General features: G+C 34.5%; 1 protein-coding gene across 6 annotated transcripts in view; it reads right to left on the bottom strand.

The window, feature by feature from the left end:
• The window catches only part of LOC150095108 (MAP/microtubule affinity-regulating kinase 3-like), a 360,635-nt gene that overhangs the window by 243,514 nt on the left and 97,045 nt on the right, over nt 1-20,076 (bottom strand). For all 6 annotated transcript variants that reach the window (XM_090411526.1, XM_090411530.1, XM_090411532.1 and 3 more), the window contains 2 exons: nt 11,871-12,017; nt 70-123 (listed from right to left, as the gene is read on the bottom strand). In XM_090411526.1, coding sequence (XP_090267652.1) covers nt 70-123; nt 11,871-12,017 — 201 coding nt within the window. The remainder of the gene's footprint in view (nt 1-69; nt 124-11,870; nt 12,018-20,076) is intronic.

Raw genomic sequence — 20,076 nt, 5'->3', positions numbered from 1 at the left:
GCACTGATGTTGTTTGTTATAAACAACAGCACATTTTCAACGTTCAAATAATATGATCAAGATACATACCTTTTGAAGGCTTGATGGGTTTAACTGTGTCTTATCTATAATTTTAATTGCAACCTATAATAATAAAATAATTTTGAGTAAAAACAAAAAAAAATTATTTTAATAAATATAAATAGCATAAATTGTAAAGTCTACAAAACAGAAAGTATGAGGGATCAGCATTTCTTATTAGGAAATACTGATCCCCTCAGTGAACTAACTCTAGTCTACTAGTATTTATTATTTTAGTGCACCAACCAGTAGTCACCTAATTAAAAGTAGAATTACACCAAAAACAAGGTCTTCACATAAAGATGAGGCTCCAAAACCTTTTGTTCTCAATGAAACTAGTAAAACTAAGCTTTTTCAACATTTTATTATCCATATATTCTGGAAGTAACAGAACTTTAGTTATACAATTTGTACACATAGTTAGTTGATGTGGTTAAAATTATTTTATATTTATTTATTGTGAGCCAATGTAGCTCGGTCTGCACTGACAATGCCCTCTGGCCAGAATGATCTGAATCTTGTCTCAGGTACAAGGACATTAATCAAAAGTGAGTTAGCTGGCCCCATAAAGGGTTAGCAGCAGTTTTCACTCCACAAAGCAGATAAACTAGCTGAAAATACATGCAAATAACTATAGAGACTACACACCACACACACATTTTATTTATCCCACACGAGAGAGGTACAAGAAACTATATTACATCAGTGAGGTGTGCGAGGTGCAGTTGAGAAAGAAGAAACCTATTGACATTCTTCTGAAAGAGCTGTAGGCTGAAATAATTAGGAAATGTATTTCCTAACTATTTCAGTGGGTGGAATAAATAAGAAAGAGGAGAAGCAGGTTCGATAAGTTTGCAATTGTACTATAAAAGGGATGTTGGACAGCTGCTGCTGCTGCTCTTGTTTTAACAGGCCTAACAAATAGAGGAATGCTGTTTGCCAATTCGCTAGCGTAGTGACCATGGATATACCTCCAGAAAAGACAAAGAGCTGCATCTGTGAGATAGAGTTTGAAGTGAGTTTGTGAGAGAAGGATCATCTATGAGCCAAATTGTTCTCCTCTGGACAGCATCAAGAATTTTTAAGGTTTTAGGTGCATCACCCCAAACGTGTGAACAGTATTCTAAAGATGGTGGATATGGGGTTTTGTATAGAGTTAGCGAGATGTTCTAATTTTCCACAGATGTGGAAAATTAGAAAATCTCAAACAAGAAATGGACAAAGGAAAAATTGATATCGTAGGGCTCTGTGAAGTTAGATAGGAAGGAATAGGTGATTTTTATAGTGACGAAGTAAGAATAATTTACTCAGGAGATAAAAAGGAAAAAGGAGTTGCACTTGTTTTTAATAAAAGAACAGCAAAGAGCATTATTAGCATAAAATGTCTGAATGACAGGATTATGGTGTAAAATTGAAGGCTGAACCGGTGGACATAACAATAATGCAGATATATATGCCAATAAGTGACTATTCAGATGAGGAAATAGAAGAAATGTATGAACAACTACAAGAACTAATTAAGGAAGAAAAAAGCAAAGACTATATGATTATAACAGGAGACTGGAATGGAGTTGTGGGAGAAGAGGAGGATGGGAGTGCAGTAGGAAGATACGGACTAGAAAATAGAAATGAGAGAGGGGAAAGGTTAGTGGAATTCTGGAATCTTAAAGAAAATAAGCTAATAATTACAAATACTTGGTTTAAAAAATCTAAGAGAAGACTATACACATGGAAAAAAAACCAGGAGATACAGAAAGGTATCAAATTGATTACATTATAGTAAAGGAAACAAGAATAGTGTAAAAAATGCATTCACATATCCTGGAGCTGATATTTATTCTGACCACAACCTACTATTCATAGAAATAAATGTGAAATGAAAATGGAAAAGTGGAACTTAGAGAAATTAAAAAATACCAAGGAATTTGGAAATAGATTGGAGAAAGAATTAGAGGAAACAAGTTTTGCCAAAACTGAAGATCCAGAAAAGAAAAGAAATGGGAACAAGTTAAAGATAAAATAAAGGCAAATTGCAGAAGAAATTGGATATGTAAGAGCTAAAAGAATCAAAAAAAAACCTTGGATAACTAATGAGATGATTTCTCTAATGGAAGAATGAAGAAAATGGAAAAATAAAGACACCCAGAAGGGAAAATACAATATAGAACCCTGAATGACAAATTGAGAAGGGAAGTAGAAAGAAGTAGAGAAGATTGGCTTAAAAAACAATGTGAAGAAATGGAAAATTATGAGAGTGTTAAGGAAGGAATAAGAAATTTCATTCACAAGAGAAATGGAATTCAAGCTAGAGGCATAGAAAATAAGAATGGGAAAATCATAACTGAAGAAGATAAAATCCTAATGAGATGGAAAGAATACATTGAATATGACAAGGAAAATAGACCAAATGGAGTTGCCATTAGAAGATATAAAGAAGGTAATGAATATAAAAATGAATATAAATAAAGAAGATATAAAGAAGGAAGACGATCTAGGCCCAGATATTTTGAAGACAGAAGTAAAAATGGTCATTAAAGAACTAAAATGTGGAAAGGCAGAAGGAATAGATGAAATACCTGCAGAATTCCTGAAACAACTTCAGAACAAAAAAACTGAAAAAATAACCAAAATAATAAATTTAATTTATAACAAAGGAGAATTACCGAAAGATTTTGACCTTAATATTTATACCTATACCAAAGAAAAGTAATGCAGTGAACTGCAAGGATTTTAGAACAATAAGCCTCATTTCCCATACATCAAAAATACTTATGAGAATTCTAACACTGAGAATTACATCTAAGGTGGAAGAATTTCTTGGAAAAAATCAGTTTGGTTTCAGGAAGGGTAGGGGAACAAGAGATGCGATTGGCCTGTTAAGAATAATAAGTGAAAGAAGTCTGGAAGTGAATAAAGAAGTTAATTAAACGTTTTTAACATAAAGAAGTTAATATCTGTAATACAGATTTTGAAAAAGCTTTTAACTTTGTAAAATGGAATAAGATGGTGGAAGTAATGGAAAATATTGATATAGATTGAAAAGACAGAAGGCTAATTATTTCACTATACATGAGACAAACTGCCATGGTGAGAGACATATATGGTACAACAGAACCAGGAATCATTGGACGAGGAGTGAGACGACGTTGTTCTCTGTCATCAGTTTTGTTTAACATGTATTCCAAAGAAGCACTGGAGAATTCAGAAGAAGGAATAAAGATTGGAGGTAGACAGATATTTGCAATACGATATGCAGATGACAAGGCATTATTATGAAATAATGAAACAGGACTACATCATCTGTTGAACAGATTACTGGAGTCCTGTATCAATTATGGAATGAAAATTAACATAAGAAAAACAAAGGTAATGAAGGCCACTACTTTCACTTCGACAGAAAACACTAACTGCAAAATCGAATGTTAAAACTAAACTGAAAGGATAAAGAAGTTATTAAGGAAATGGGAAAGTACAGAACAGATATTTTAGGAATAAGCAAACTGAGATGAACAGGCTTTGGAAGATTGAGAACTGTAGAAGGATATCAGATATTGCATTCAGGATCCAATGAAAATCATGAAAGACGAGCAATTACTCAAGGAAAAGCCATAAGGATTCATTTCAGCAATGAAAAATTACATGTGCCCATATGTAATTTTATAAAAGCCCATATTTAAATTTAAAAAAAGCCCATATGTGCATGAAAAACATTTTGAACACAAGTTTCCAGTCTCCAGTCTGTGTGTACTACTGTAATATCTCTCATATTCATGTTGCTATTTCTTCTCCCCCCCCCCCCATCAAATTATAACATGTAAAAATGCAAGCATTAAATTAATTCACTTAAATCAAATAGCTACAAAATCCATCACTATTTGCATAAGTTCAAGTGACTGCTGTCTAGATCAGTGCTCCCCAAACTTATGCATAAAAAGGCCCCTTTGGAAAAATTAAAATATTTCACAGCCCCGATCGAATAAAAAAATTTGCAATAGACATATTATTATAATATTTATTGTATTTATATTCAAAACAAAACATGCACAGTGAATATTGAAAAAATCAAATGCAAATGTTACATTTGCATTTGATTACATACACATTTGACATGCACATTACCTCATATTTTTATATAGATGATATATTGTTATTGTACATTTACAGTATAAGCACATGAAATGTAAAATGATTAGTAATAAACAAAGTGAGAATTAAGTTTAATAATTCTTAAATATTCAATAAGGACTGAAATACGCAGGAAGCAAAATTTGTGAACCAACACCAATGTGTGATTTTTTCCTTTAAAATATAAAAAATAATAAAAAAGAAATAATAAATAATAAAAATTAAATACGTTTCTTTTAAGATAAAAAAAAAATATCTACTTAGTCTTAAAACATTTTAAATTTGTTTTCATTATTTCATGGTCTCCTCAACAAAATTAACGGCCCCCCCTTGGGGGCCATGGCCTACAGCTTGGGAAGTGCTAATCTAGATAGTAGACAATCTAAACAAATATGATTCTGCAATTTGCTAATGTCAACATTGGTTCAGGCACAGGCTAAAAGTAACTGATTAGAGTGTATTAAGTGTTGGAATGGGTCAAAGTAATATATTGGAGTAGAGACACTGGAGGAATTATAAATAAAATAAGTGATAAGTATGATTTATCATATAATTAATTTTTTTATAGTACATTCAAAAATTATTGGCTGTAAATTAGAAATTCTGAAAGGAAAAACTTTGTGCATGCAGTTACTAGGCATGTCCGCTCTCTTTTTTTTTTCAACTAATATGTGCATGAAACTTTGTGCATGCAGTTACTAGACATGTCCACTCCCTTTTTTTCAACTAATATGTGCGTGCATGCGTGCGTACACATACACATGCACAGCTTAGATGGAACATTGTTCAACAGCAATGTTAAGGCAGTATTATTATATCGATCAGAGACATGGAAAATGACCAAAAAACAGGATTCTAAATTAAATAGTCTTGAAACAATGTTTCAAATCATAATCACAAAAGATTAAAAATATTTTGGCCACAACATATAACAAATGATTACTTATGTAAACTGACTGAGCAAAACAGTATCACCAGTATAATAAAAAAAACACAGAAATGAATTGGACACAGAGAGATTCCAAGAGTGGCTCCGACATGGATTCCAGAAGGAAATTGGCAAGGCAAAACTTGGCAGAGAATGACAAAAAAAAAAGAAAAGAAAAATGGCTGGTTGGAAGAGTTGGAGAAAAGCTGAATTAGTGGCACAAGACAGAGGTATCTGGAAGAAACCAATATTCAGCCTTATATGCCACAGGCATGAAGAGGATAAATAAGTGAGTAGAACAAGCAGTTGCCTTAAGTTTGTATTATATTATTTTGATTATAATACCTAAATTATTAATATCTTAATATATTAATGTAACAAAAATAAAAGCTATATTACAAATGGGCATAATCCTATAAAAATAAAGATTAGTCCTGCTGCAATGAACATAAACAAAGATCACCACTCCAAAGCTACAGTGGCTTCAAGAAATGATTTATAAGCCATATACAAACTATATTTAAATTAATTTCATCAGCCATTCTAACAAAGGATAAAATCCATCCACTCTCAAATATCATGAAGAAACAGGGTTCTCAATGATAAATAATAATTTATTATGAGAAGGAAATGCAGAAAAGTAGCATTAAAAAAAAGGAAGGAGGGGGGGGGGGTAAGAAACAGATATACTATATAGTTATGAACCATTATGAAAAAACTGGGTTGGCAGACAATTATACTCAATACTCTATGTTCAGTTAAAGGAAAAATCATCACTTAAGGAAAAAACCTTAAAAGTGAGAAATTATGGATATCTGCCCAACATATTCCAAATTTGAATGAATAAAGTCTGTCAGCTAGAATGTAAAACACAGGAACTATTGTGCTCTACAAAAGCATCAATAAATCAGCTATAAACTGCATCCCGGGAAAAAACCATCCTAGAACACACAAAGTTTACATTATTTTTGCTATTCAGTTCTGCATATGAAATTTCAGGATAACTCTTATCTGAAGATGATCTCAGTAACTGTAAAGGAGATCATGTTTTTAAATCAAAATGATGAAATTCTCTTCATTACCCACCTATGGCAAATGTATTAAATCATCATGGGATCATCATGAAATAAATTAAAAGTTAAAAGTAACCACATAATTTTGCATTTTGATGAATGTGAATTATTTAGTTACTATATACTTTAAGATCAGTGTTTCCTAAACTTTCAGTACCCACATACCCCTTTTAAAATTTTAGTAACACTTGCATGTCCCCTCACCACCCAGGAAAAGGCAATTTGAAAAAAGCTATAATACTATTTCATTCAAACAAACCATGAATAATTATAAAGATATTTATTTCTTAACATTGAAACTTCTTTTTAATTGCAGGCATAACTCTTATCTGAAGATGATCTCAGTAACTGTAAAGGAGATCATGTTTTTAAATCAAAATGATGAAATTCTCTTCATTACCCACCTATGGCAAATGTATTAAATCATCATAGGAATCATTCTATTTAATTATTAAATAAAATTTTAGTTATACAACTCCAATATTCATACAGGAGAAAAATATGAATTTTCAATTAAAAAAAAGTTTAATGAAACAAATGTAATTTAGCAGAAAGTTCTGACTGCATGGTTTGAACTATTTTAATTCAAACTTTTAATGCAAGCAGCATGAACTTGTTCATGCCATGCTCTCAACCAGAAATGGCTGTAATTGAGGTCAGTTGATACATGCCAAAGATTTTTAGATTTTCTTCTATTTATTGAAGTGCTGGAAATTTATTTTGCACTTGGTTAGACTATAATAAATTTAGTTCAATTCTTTATCCAAGTGTAAGCAAACAAAGTTTGTGCCTGAAAATATCTTCAGGACTGAGGTAAGGAGGTACACCCTTGGCAACTCATAGCAAAGGTGGACCAAGTTCTCATCACTCCTTGTCTCAGTATCTCCCATAATGCAAAGCACATCTTGTGGACATGTATACTGCTATGCATTAAGGGAAGGGCTACTACCCAGACCGGTTTCGACCTTTATTGAGGTCTCGTCAGTGGGAGGCAGACCTAGAGTGGTGATACTAAGGCAGAAGCAATGAAGAGGTCATATTTACCTATAGGAGCTACCAACTGGTGTACCACTTTATTAATAAATTACACTGGATTTAGAGAAAGATGTTCGAAGGTTATTTTGCACTTGGTTAAGACTATGATAAATTTAGTTTAATCCTTTATCCAAGTGTAAGCAAACAAAGTTTGCACCTGAAAATATCTTCAGGACTGAGGTAAGGTGGTACATCCCTTGGCAACTCGTAGCAAAGGTGGACCAAGCTCTCATTACTCTTTGTCTCAGTATCTCCCATAAACTTCTAACATCTTTCTCTAAATCCAGAGTAATTTAATAAGGTGGTACACCAGTTGGCAGCTCGTATAGGTAAATACGACCTCGCCATTGCTTCTGCCTTAGTATCACCACTCTGGGTCTGCCTCCCACTGACGAGACCTCGATAAAGGTCGAAACCGGTATGCGTAGTGGCCCTTCCCCTAATGCATAGCAGTATACATGTCCGCAAGGAGATGTGCTTTACATTATGGGAGATACTGAGACAAGGAGTGATGAGAGCTTGGTCCACCTTTGCTACGAGTTGCCAAGGGATGTACCACCTTACCTCAGTCCTGAAGATATTTTCAGGCACAAACTTTGTTTGCTTACACTTGGATAAAGGATTAAACTAAATTTATTATGTTGAAGTGTTAATTATAGAATAGACCTGCACTTATCTATGACAAAATATTTTAAAAAAGTGTCTCATACTCCCTAAAAACATTTTGCATATCCCTGAGGATACACATACCACACTTTGGTAACACTACTTTAGACAAAAAATTTTAGATTTTTCCTGGCATTATATTAATTATGGCAGATCTACAGAATTTTCACAATATCAGTTTTAAAATTAATCACAGGATATTTCCAGGATGTCCAATTTTTAACCCCCCCCTCTCCATTTAGATACTCAAGGCATGTACTTTTTACTCTTACCTGCATTTTTAAATGCAGCTATTACAACTGCTCTTTTTCTCCATTTTGTACTCTACACTACAGGCCCTAGTTGAATCCATGTCTGATTTTGGTGCATTTCATTCATATATGTAGTGGAATATATATGCTCTAAATTACTTTGCCCTTTCTTCAATGAGATATTTGCCTAAAATTTAAAAATAACTTTGAAGCCCAAAAAATCGGGGAGGATTGCAAATAAAAATTTGAAATGGTTATGAGAGATACTATTGATAGGTGGTTATAAAGTGAAATTGGTCCCTTTGTTATTTTCATCTCTTCAGTCAAGACAGCATTTTGAAAATGAAAAAAAAACAACAATTTCTCTGTTGCATCTTTCAGCATATCCACCCAATCAAGACTTTTTTTTAGGATCATAAGTGGTGTAATGCAACAATAGCAAATGGTAGAGTGAAAAATGAATGAATGCTTTGTTGTCACATATAAAGTGTGAAACATCTAATCAGACAGAATGACTAGGTCTGTTGTGTTTGTGATACCAACTATTAAAATTGACAAATATCATACATATCTTTTGGAAGAATACATTTAACTAGCTAAGTAAAATTAGTTTTAAAAAAGGGATAAAATTTCATAAGTGATATGTGATTACACTGCCTAAAACTGCATGTTTTATATTGATGCTAATGACATGCAAAAACCCTCAACATGTAATTTTCTTACTTTTCAACACAACTCAAGGAGGTCCTAAAAAACTGTCTTGATAGGTGTATAAATACTAAATATGCTGAAAGATGCAACAAAAAAATTTCAGTTTTCTATCTTTTCAGAATGGGACCAATTTTGCTTTTTATTTCAGGGTTTATTTTTTTCAAAAAACTTTTTATGTAATTCCTACTCGCAAAAAAAAATCTTACAATTCTGTGAGTAAGGCGTTTTTTTTTATTTCTATTTTTTAACTAATTTTATAGTTTTTTTTTGTATTTATTTTTATTTATTTTTTGCATGGTATGAGAAACCCTGCTCTAGAGATCAACTTTTTCAACCACTTCAGATCTCCAATAAATAGGGTGGCAGTCTCACACTAGGGATAAATTCATTTCCCACCTAAAGACAATTACAAGTGGTTAGTGTATCTGCTCTCCAACTGACAGACCCATGGTCTGTCAGTTGGAGAGCAGATACACTAACCACTCAGCCTACATTTAGACTCATTATACAATTTTTTGGCATCAAAAGTCAGCCATTTTTAATTTTTTGTAAACTTTGAAGTGGTTATTTTTTTTTTTTAACAGACAAAAAACTTCTGGGCACACACACACACACACACACACACTTGACTATATGTGCACATAAAACATGCACACACACACACACAAAACAGACTTGTGGATTCAACATAGGGCCTACAAGGTAGAATACAAAATAAAGGAAAAGGGCAAAATGCCACCATCTTGAAAATAATCAGTTGGTCTGAAAATACAAATAAGACATCAAAAAGTACACACATCTTGAGCATTTAAACTGCAGTAAAATATCCAAAACTGGAAATAAGTTGTGATTAGTTTTAAATCTTCCAAAACAATGAAAATTCTTATTTATTTGATCTGACTAATAGTCATGGCTTCAGTAATTAACAGAATGCTGAGAAAAATTAAATATTTTCATTCATCTAAAGGATAGAATGATAAAATAAGTCACATTCATCAAAATCAAAAATTATGTAGCATAAAATTATGCCTACTGATTTCACATGGTACGATCCCAAGTAAAATGAGAATGTAAACAGAAAACTAAAAACATTATATACTTGCCACAGGCACTGAATTCAGTCAATCTCTGATAAAGGTATTATTCAAAAAAATACAGCAATCACTTTGGGGTCTCTATTAATAAATTTGGCCAAATTCAACTGGGTTATGTCAACCAAATCCTATACTTTTCATTGGTCATCCTGTTAGAAAGACTGCATCTTGTCAGTATTCTGCAGAAAGCTGTTATTGTTGTGATCTGTTTGTCGGGGAGCTCCTACAACATACAGATATACAGTGCACACATCTCACTTAAGAAAGTGAATTTATAATTCCAATAAAGCAGAGTACATCTCTTGTGATTATTATAAGAAGTGTCTGAAGTGCAAATAACATCATCCCTAAAAAAAAAGGGAATTAAGAATTAATAAAAATGGTCTTACATCATTTTCTGCAGTAGCTGGCAATTAAATAATGCTGATTAAGAGCTGCATTACCTTGGCTTAATGTTACCGAAATTAGTCAAAGCAACTATGACTATGAAACAAGTATATTAAGTCTGTTATAACTGCATTTGTTCTTCAGTTGGTATGCCTATTTTGGAAGATGAAAAATAAATTTTCTAAAGGGGAAAACCCTACCACCTCTGATATTGGAATAAAAAACAAAGATGTTTAGTAAATAAGAAAGATCAATCATTACTATTTAATGAATGTTTAGTGTAACATCAAAAATTTTAACACATACACATTTGTTTTAAATGATATTCCATTGGCAAAAAATACTAAAATAGAAATAACATCAGAAAGGATTGTTTACCTTTAATAATGCCATTTCCAAATTTGCTTCTTTTTCATATAGCATTTCTTAACTCATCATGGTTAATTTTTTTTTTATTTGTAAAGTCAATGATTTTTCAAACCAAAATGTAGAAACATTTCTACATGTTGAAAATAAAACTAAATTTTAAAAAAGTTATTTTCTGTTATAAAAAAGTGATGTTTTTTATTCACATTAGAAATTAGAATTTTCATAAAAATTCTGCTATTCCAGAAAAAAAATTAAATTTTTTTAAAAACATTTTTGAGCAATGTTTATCCTTAAATAAAAATGTTTCAACTACCTTTTTTAGGTACTAAAAGAAATCTATTTACCAAAATTAAGGGGAAATGAAAATTAAACATACACTATAATATTTAAACTATTTTCTTAACTTTACTTTGATCTATTTTCATAAAAATTCTGCTATCCAGAAAAAAAATTAAATTTTTTTAAAAACATTTTTGAGCAATGTTTGGCGAACCACTAATGGGTTATCCATTTTCAATGTGAAGGAGAACCAATAAGATAACAAAAATGTTCACATTTTTTCATAAAATTCAGAGTTTTCCATTAAACTAAAAGAACAATGCAGATGAGATCTGTAAAAAATAATAATATTTTCTAAACTTTAAAGAAATTAAAATTAGCTGACTATCACATGGAAAATTTTAAAATATGAACTTAAATATTTTATCCTTAAATAAAAATGTTTCAACTACCTTTTTTAGGTACTAAAAGAAATCTATTTACCAAAATTAAGGGGAAATGAAAATTAAACATACACTATAATATTTAAACTATTTTCTTAACTTTACTTTGATCTATTCAGCTTTTCAAAATGGACACTTTTGAGATGTGACTTCAATTTACAAAATAATCACAAGTTATTTTGTAAACTGAATTGTGCAATGACAAATTTGTAAAAGGCTTGTCCACTGTGTATACAATAATAAAAGAAATGTAACTTCAATCATATATTAATATACACTGAATTTTTGGTATACAGTGGTGTACAATCAAAGTGGTGGAAGGATGAAAGAACAAGACTAAACATGTTTTAAAACAATCACATGCTCCAAGTGCAATATGCATACAACGCACATTACCTTCAGAATACCCATCATAAAAGTTGTTAAAATAAACTTTGCAGTACACCTACCTCTTTCCCAGTTGGTAAATGCTTGGCTAATTTTACTTTCGCAAAGTTTCCCTTTCCTATTGTCTTTAGGAGCCTGTACCGTCCAATGTGAGGTTCTTCTGATGTTCTGCTTCGTGCTGTACGAGGTGGTGGAACTGCTTCCTCACCCTTTTATAAAATAAATATAAAACAAATATTTTGAATATATTGCTCTCATGTTATCAAATGGAGTTTGATGGCAATAGTATAAAAGCTGTTTCAACATGTATTTTACCGTGTTGATGGAATTTCAAATTAAAATATAAACTATTTTCCTTTTCAGAGAGGCATTTCGGTCCACCCCCAACTGAGAAAATGATAAGAACTTAGCAGAATCAGAAATAGGATCTAAAAAAAAGCCTCTCACAGTAAACATAACCTATGAAGTGGAACTGCAAAATGGTCAGAACTTGAGGCAGAACTGAATACTTGGATTTTAGACTACAGAAAAGTGGGACTTTCAGTGTGTCTACAAAAATGATTATTCATCAAGCGAAAGCGATACCCACTAATAGAGGGATCACAAACTTCACTGGATCAACATCATGGTGTTCAAAGATTCATGAAGAGAAACTAGCTATGTATGCAGACTAAAACAAAAATATCACAAAAGATGACACGTGAATATAAAGAAAAAATTACTGAATTTCATTATAATATTCAGTGATAAAGTTTTTTTCCTAAAAAATGTGTACAAAAAAGGGGATGCATCTTATATGCCAGCAAATACGGTACTTCGAAATATTGCTAAATGAAACAAGCAGCGATAGCACAGTGATAAAAATCACTCAACAGGCAGACAGTCAGGAATATATATCCATACTTGAAGTAGAAAAAGCTATCAAAGGCTTGAAATGTGGAAAGGCAGCAGGAGTAGATGATATTCGACCAGAAATGCTGAAGTATGGTGGTATAAAAGTCTTACAGTGACTGCACTGCATAATTCTGAAGGCCTGGACAGAGGGGCAAATTCCCGATGATTGGAGTAGAGCGCTCATAGTACCCATATATAAAAAGGGAAATAAAACTGAATGTGAGAATTACAGAGGTATTTCCCTATTGAGTGTTCCTGGTAAGATTTATGCCAGTATACTTGAGAAACAGTTGAGAAGAATTGTGGAAGAAAAGCTTGGTGAAGAACAAGCTGGATTCAGGCCAAATAGAGGCTGTCGGATCAGATCTTCACTTCACTTCACGACAAATAGTCGAGAAATCATGGGAATATAACAAAGATCTGTATTTAAGTTTTGTCGATCTGGAAAAGGCATATGACAAGGTGCCAAGAGAGAAGCTATTCAATACACTACAGTTATATGGTGTCAATGGGGCATTATATCAAGCAATACTTAGTCTGTATTTGAGTTGTAAGTCACAGTTAGAATTGAAGGAAGTACCGGAAGAAGGTTTAATGTTAAATCTGGTGTGAGACAAGGATGTACATTATCCTCTCTGTTATTCAATATCTATATGGATCACATTATGAAGGAAAGTGGTATTAAACAAGATATCAAAATTGGAGATGTTAACGTCAGCTCTTTGCTTCATGCGGACGATGTTATACTTCTAAATAAATCCGCTACAAGTCTGCAAGATTTCCTGACTAAATTAAATAACTGTTGTAATAGATATGGTATGAAGGTCAGCAATAAAAAGACAATGAAAATTGGCAGAATCATTGAAAATGTCAACTGCATTGTGAACGGAGAACCTGTGGAACAAGTAAAACATTTCAGCTACTTAGGCACGATTTTTAGTGAAGATGATAAATTAAATATGGAAATAGACAACAGAATCAACAAAGCTGGTATGGTAGGAAGTCAACTGAATAAATTCATATGGAATAAGAGAGAAATTAGTCAGAACACTAAATTAGCTGTATACAAGACAGTGTTCAAACCAATTTTAACTTATGGATCTGAGAGCTGGGTCAGAAGTAAAACACTTGACCGAAGACTAGAGACTGCAGATATGAGAGTCCTGAGAAAGATTAGAGGCATGAACAGATGGCATCAATGGCAATATCATATTAAAAATGAAGATATTAGGAAAGAACTTGATATTGTCAGCATCCAGGAATGCGTTAGCAGAGCTAGCGCATTGGTGAGGAATGGGTCATTTATTAGTCTAATTGCTCTCCTCTGTATTGAGCTAATCTTTCCTCGCCCATTCTGTTTAAGTGACCATACCACCTGAGAAGGTGGTATGGTCACTTAAACAGAATGGGCAAGGTAAGATTAGCAAAACAAGTGTTCTCTGCCAGGTTGGCAGAAAAACGACCCAGAGGAAGACCAAGATATAGGCGGAGTGATACAGTACAATGTGCCTTAGACGATAGAAATATAAGATCTGATAATGTTGGAGTCTTGACAAGTAACAGACTGATTTGGAGGAAAGTAGATAGGAAGTTAGTAATGATGTAAATTTTTCATGTAGTACTATCATATCCTGTACACCCGTTGAGGGTACATGGCAGGAATTTGATGATGATGATGAATTTTAAATATTTCTACCTCTAAATCCAGTGCATGTCTACTTAATTCTCTGATTTTTGTCTGATGTATGGTAGAAGCAACAGATTTTATCAATGAATGACTCAAAATGGTTAACTGGGGGTCACGGACTTACTGCATTGTGCAATGTTAACTGAATTCTATGACTTATGGAGTACTAACTAATAATTCCAGGAGAAAGTGAAAGAAGTCTGGATGCAACTCCTGATTTCATCCTGGCATTTTGCTTGCACCATATAAAGCGATTAAATTTTTCTTTAAATAGCTTTCAGTGAATCCATGCTCATTAAGAATTAACCACATGTCACAAACTGTTTTTGCAGTTTTTTTGCATATTATATAAGTGTTTTAGTCCAGCTCTTAAATCAACAAATACATTAACAGGATGTTCAAAATCATTAATATTACATCTTTAAAATACCACTAAAACGCTTATATGAAATTGTACTTGCTTCATCAAGAGTAATACAAAGTTTGGGCTGCTGGGAAATTATTTTGGAAAAATGATTTATGCAACTCTTGGAAAATGTGGTTGCTAATTAACATTGCTGTTTGCAATGAATGCAAACAAATGCCAAGATTTAACCTATTTTTCTTTTGTAGTATTAGTTCATCTGTATATCCAACATTGGATGGTTATTATCATTATTATGTGACGCTTCCTAAGAATCATCGAGGAAGGACACCTACTCTACAACTCTCTGTCTCCATTACTCAAATCCACCAACTACAGCGAACTGCAACTACCATCATCATCACCATCTACTGTCCACTACAACACTAGTATTTTCACAAACATGCATGCCTGCGGTGGGAATCAAACCCGCAGCCTTTTGGCTAGAGAGCTGATATGCTAACCACTAGAGCCAACCTATACTACGCTAGCAAACTATATATTATACTGAAAACACTGGCTGTTTACTTTAAATGTTTTTCATTACATTTATCAATTACTGTTATCGATTTCAAAAAAAAAAAAAAAAAAAAAAAAAACAGTATTTCTCTTCTAAATATACTGCAATGGAACATGATGGTATTTTTCCAATTGATTCTATGAGTCATATTCAAAGCATGGTCTGCAAAGCCTGATTGACCACACATAACTGTAAATGTATTTTTTGTATTCTTCTATGCAGATGTTGACTGATTTTCCTGTCTGTTCATAGTAGGCCAACTTGCAGAAACAGGAAACTCTATATACTATTCTTTGGAATCTACAGCTACTCTCAGAAATCAGCCCAATTTGAATAAATATAGTTGCATTAAACTTCCCAAATATGGAAAACACTAATACTTTGATATCCCAGTTTACATGCTGCAAGGCTGCCAACTGGTACCCACAGATGATGTTCCATTTAGCTAGGAGTGTAGTGTTTCATCCACGTGTTTCACTTGGTTTTGTGTTGCCTTTGTGTGCATGTTACGAGTCTCATATTATACTCTCTGAAAATATCTTAGTGACTTACACAAAATGTTGGAAGAATATAAAATGTTATTTTAATCCTTTCTCAGTGCTGTTTTATACTATTAAGCCTCTAACATGAGAAAGAAATGTGTTCATTCAACTTATGTATGTATTATTGACTAGCTAATTTTTTTTTTTAATTGAACCATACCGAGTATATCGTATTTGTGTAAATGATGCTGTGCAACATGTAGAAGGCAGGCAAATAATAAGAAAAGTAGAAATGAAAGAATCAGGTGTATCAAGTGCTGATTGGGTTCAATGTTAATAAGGCTGTGGGAATGATGATATTTTAGGACGTATTCTTATGGAATGTGCACAAAAGTTAGCTTTTTTTTTTATTTATTTTTTTTTTTTTTTATGTTGGGCCCATATACAGGAGGTTGGCTGGTCAACCTATAGTACGTTAGTACCATATATGGATAATGGGTTGTGAAAGGAGAAACTTGTTTACATTTGATTTGAACACTTGTATATTGTATTCCTTGGGAAGTACGTCAGGGGAAAGACTGTTCCACAGTACTGCAGTAGCAGGGATGAATGAGGAGGAGAAGAAACTTGTTCTGTGGGTTTCTAGGTGTACTGTAAAAGGATGGTGGGCGGCAGCTGTACGTATTCCAATGAGCTTAGTACAAGGTGGGGAAATTATTGATGCTGTTTCAGATGAACCTTTCCCGTGAAAGTATTTATAGAATATACAGATTGCGGAGACTAAGCGTCTATGTGAAAGTGGGGGGAGCGAGTTGAGGAGAGATGGGTCATTTATTAGTCTAATTGCTCTCCTCTGTATTGAGTCAAGCATTTTGAGGAAGCTTTTTGGAGCCCCACTCCAGATGTGAGAGCAGTATTCGAGAGCTGGGCAGAATTGTGACTTGTATAGTGTTAACAGCTGTTTAGAGGTGAAGTAGCATCTTGAGCAAAAGAGAAAAACCTAGTTTTTTGGAAGCTGAGGATGCAATGGTTGTGATATGTTTATGCCAGGAGAGGCTTGATGTCAAGGTAATTCCGAGAAGAGAAATTTCGTCTTGTCTGTGAATTTGAGTGTTATCGAAAACAATGTTGGGTGAAAATGGTTCTTTTTTGTGAGAAATAAGACAGAACTGAGTTTTACTAGCGTTGAAGTTGACAAGGTTGTCTGAGCCCCATCGGAGGATGGCTTGGAGGTCGGAATTAAGGGCAGTGGTGGTTGATGTTCTGTGAGTTGAAGCGAGTTGTTTAAGGTAGGGTTTGTCAAATGAAAGGGAGGAATGTAGTGTGCTGTCCATCTGCAGAAGTCCTGAGGCAGTCCAAATGATGGGAGTTTGCTTAGTAAGCCTTTGTGCCAGACTCGGTCAAAGGCTTTGGAGATATCAAGTGCAACTACTTTGGATTTGCCAAATTTCTCCATAGCATTTGTCTAGTGATGGGTGATGTATGAGAGCAGACCTCCTGTTGAACGGCTTTGGCGGAATCCATACTGGTGGTCACTTAATAGCCGGGTACCTTCAAGGTAGATTAGGAGTTGAGAGTTGATGATTTTCTCTATTACTTAAATAGGACCAGTTTCCAGGTTTTGGGATATACACCAGTGAAGTAAGAGAGTGTGTACAGATGACATAGGATAGTAGTCAGTTCAGATGCACAGACCTTCAGGATAATTGGAGGAATTCCATCTGGGCCAGGAGACTTTTTTTGTGTCTAATTTAGACAGCAAGTTTGTGATGTCTTTTTGGCAAAAGAATATAGAGGGCATTGTATGTTGGGCAGTTGGAATGACTGGAGGGCATTTGCCATTGTCAGTTATGTGTGCATTGGAGGCAAAGTGTGATGCCAGGAGGTTAGCTTTTTCTATGGGTGATGTTGCAAATGAGCCATCTGAGTATGACAGAGGTGGGAATAGTGTAGGGCAAAAGTTACGGCCAATTGCCTTGGCAAGGGGCCAAAAGGCACGGCTGCCATTTGGACAGGCTGCAAGCTTCCTGCCCGTTCAAAATCTGTTTTGGAAGTATTGATAGTTTTCTTGCATTTGTTTCAGGCTTCAGTGTAGGCAGTGAATGACGATGGGGTTCTTGATTTGAGCCAGTTGTGGTATGCCTGATTTTTCATTTGTACAGCCTTGGCACATTTTTTGGAGAACCAGGGTTTAGTTAGGGGCAGCAGGTCTGAGTAGTGTGGGGAATATATGCTTTCATGCCAGTGAGGATCACTTTGGTGATGCGTTCGATGCATATGTCTGGACTGGAAGACTGGAAACAATAGTCTAACCATGGAAATGAAACATAGTAGTCTCAGAGCCTGTCCCATTTGGCACTATTATAATGCCAAACTACTCTTGTATGGGAGTAACCGTGTAGGCATTGTTGCATGGGGGAGGAGATGAGCACTAAGTTGTGGTCAGAATTACCCAGAGGGCTTACTACATTCACTGCATATTTGGAGGGGTCATTAGTAAGGAAGAGATCTAGGGTATTTGGGGAGTGGTTTGGGTTATTTGGTATTCTGGTCGGTTTTTGAACAATTTGCGTGAGGTCATTAGTGACTGCAAATGTTTCAGCATCTCTGCCTGCAGGATCTGTATGACCAATTGGTGTTATGGACGTTGAAATCACTCAGGAGGATGATTTCGCTGTTTGGGGAGTGAGACTGGAGAAAATCAACTTAGCTCTGGGTGATTGGTGGTATTAGGAGAGCGATAGAGACAGCAGATGAATTTGACTGAGTGGGGGAGGGATGTATTCAGCCAAAGAAGGTCAAAGTCAGGCGATTACAAACTAGTTGTTCTCTGTAGCTGGCAGGGTATGTCAGAGCAGATATATGCACAGACACCACCCTTAGGTCGAAAGGAGTTAAATAGTGTATAGTTAGGAAGGTTGAGATGAGTAGTGCTGGGGGGAGGTGAGATTTGAGTTTCGGTTAAAAAGAGTAGGTGGGGGTTTGGTGGACTGCAGGTGGTAGTGGATGCTGTTGGGGGTTAGAGTTGAGGCCACGGATGCTGGTGAAGTGGATATGCAAGGTTCTGTGAGGCATGGATATGACCCTAAGGGTCCTACACGTTTCCTATACAGTGCCTGCATGCTGGTGTTCTTGGTGGCTACTGGAGTCAATTGGTTTTTGTACTAGTTTGTAGTCTATTACCCAACTGTTGTCACCATTTTCGTGTTTTTCTTCTAGTTGTTTTCAGAGTTGGTGTCTTTGTTCTCTCTGGGAAAAAGGTTAAATCAGGTTGAGCAACTGGGGGCAAGTGTCCTTTAGCTTGTTGTTTATCGCTGTTATAAATTTGGTTGTGTTTATTGGTGAGTCGCAGGTCACTTTCATGAGACGTGGATAGTTCGTTCCAACCTTTCTTTTGTTTATGGGTCCGATACGATGGCATTTGACGATGTTTCTGGGATCAAAATTGCATTCTCCTGCAGGTTTGCTGATGTCTTCTTTTAGGGCTTTACCATTTTCTATCGGAAAGTTCAGGATAACAGCATTGAGTTTCCTATTTTCTTTGACTTCGGTTTCACAGGTGCTGTACTTCGTAATGTCATTCGGTTTGTTGGTGATCGTGCTGCTACGCTGACACTCGAGGTAGTCTTCCGTTGCCGCCATCTTTATTTTGGACGGTAGACATAGCGCTTTCACGTGGCTGTTTTTTAGTTGTAAAATAGAGCAGATTTAATGGACTATGAGTACTTACGAATTGTACTGTAGTAGTCAGCTGCTTAGTACCTTCTGTTACTTTTCTGTTTGCAACTTATTTTGTACAAAAAACACTTGCAGTTACGACAAAATGCGGGAGCACAAATTTAAAGTTAATTATTCACTAGCGCCACCTACACATGATGCCCCTAACCTGGTTATTTAATGAAAGTACTGTGGTAAGTACGGTTCCCAAGGTGTTCCTTGAAAGAAGGCAAAATAGCACCACTCGAAAAGCATGGTTCTAGGACAGATGTTTCCAGTTAGGGACCTGTATGTATAACTGAAGTTGTAGTCAAGGTGTTGGAGAAATTGGTCAGGATTAGAATACAAGATTGGGTTGATGCACATAGAATTCAGCATAGATTTGTAAAGGGTTGGTCTTGTTTTAGCAATTTACTTGAATTTTATGATAAGGTAATGAGAGTGTTAGATAAGGGAGAATCACAGTGATATTCTTGGACCATGCAAAAGTGTTTGATGGATTACTAAATAAGTTGGTGTACAAGCTGCAGAGGAATGGGAAATGGATAGCATATTGGTTAGATGG

The sequence above is a fragment of the Typopeltis vanoorti genome, chromosome 21 (assembly GCF_054136105.1).
Source record: "Typopeltis vanoorti isolate ZY-2024b chromosome 21, IOZ_Tvanoo_1.0, whole genome shotgun sequence".
Taxonomy (NCBI): Eukaryota; Metazoa; Arthropoda; class Arachnida; order Uropygi; family Thelyphonidae; genus Typopeltis; species Typopeltis vanoorti.
This window is presented reverse-complemented; position numbering and strand designations above follow the sequence as displayed.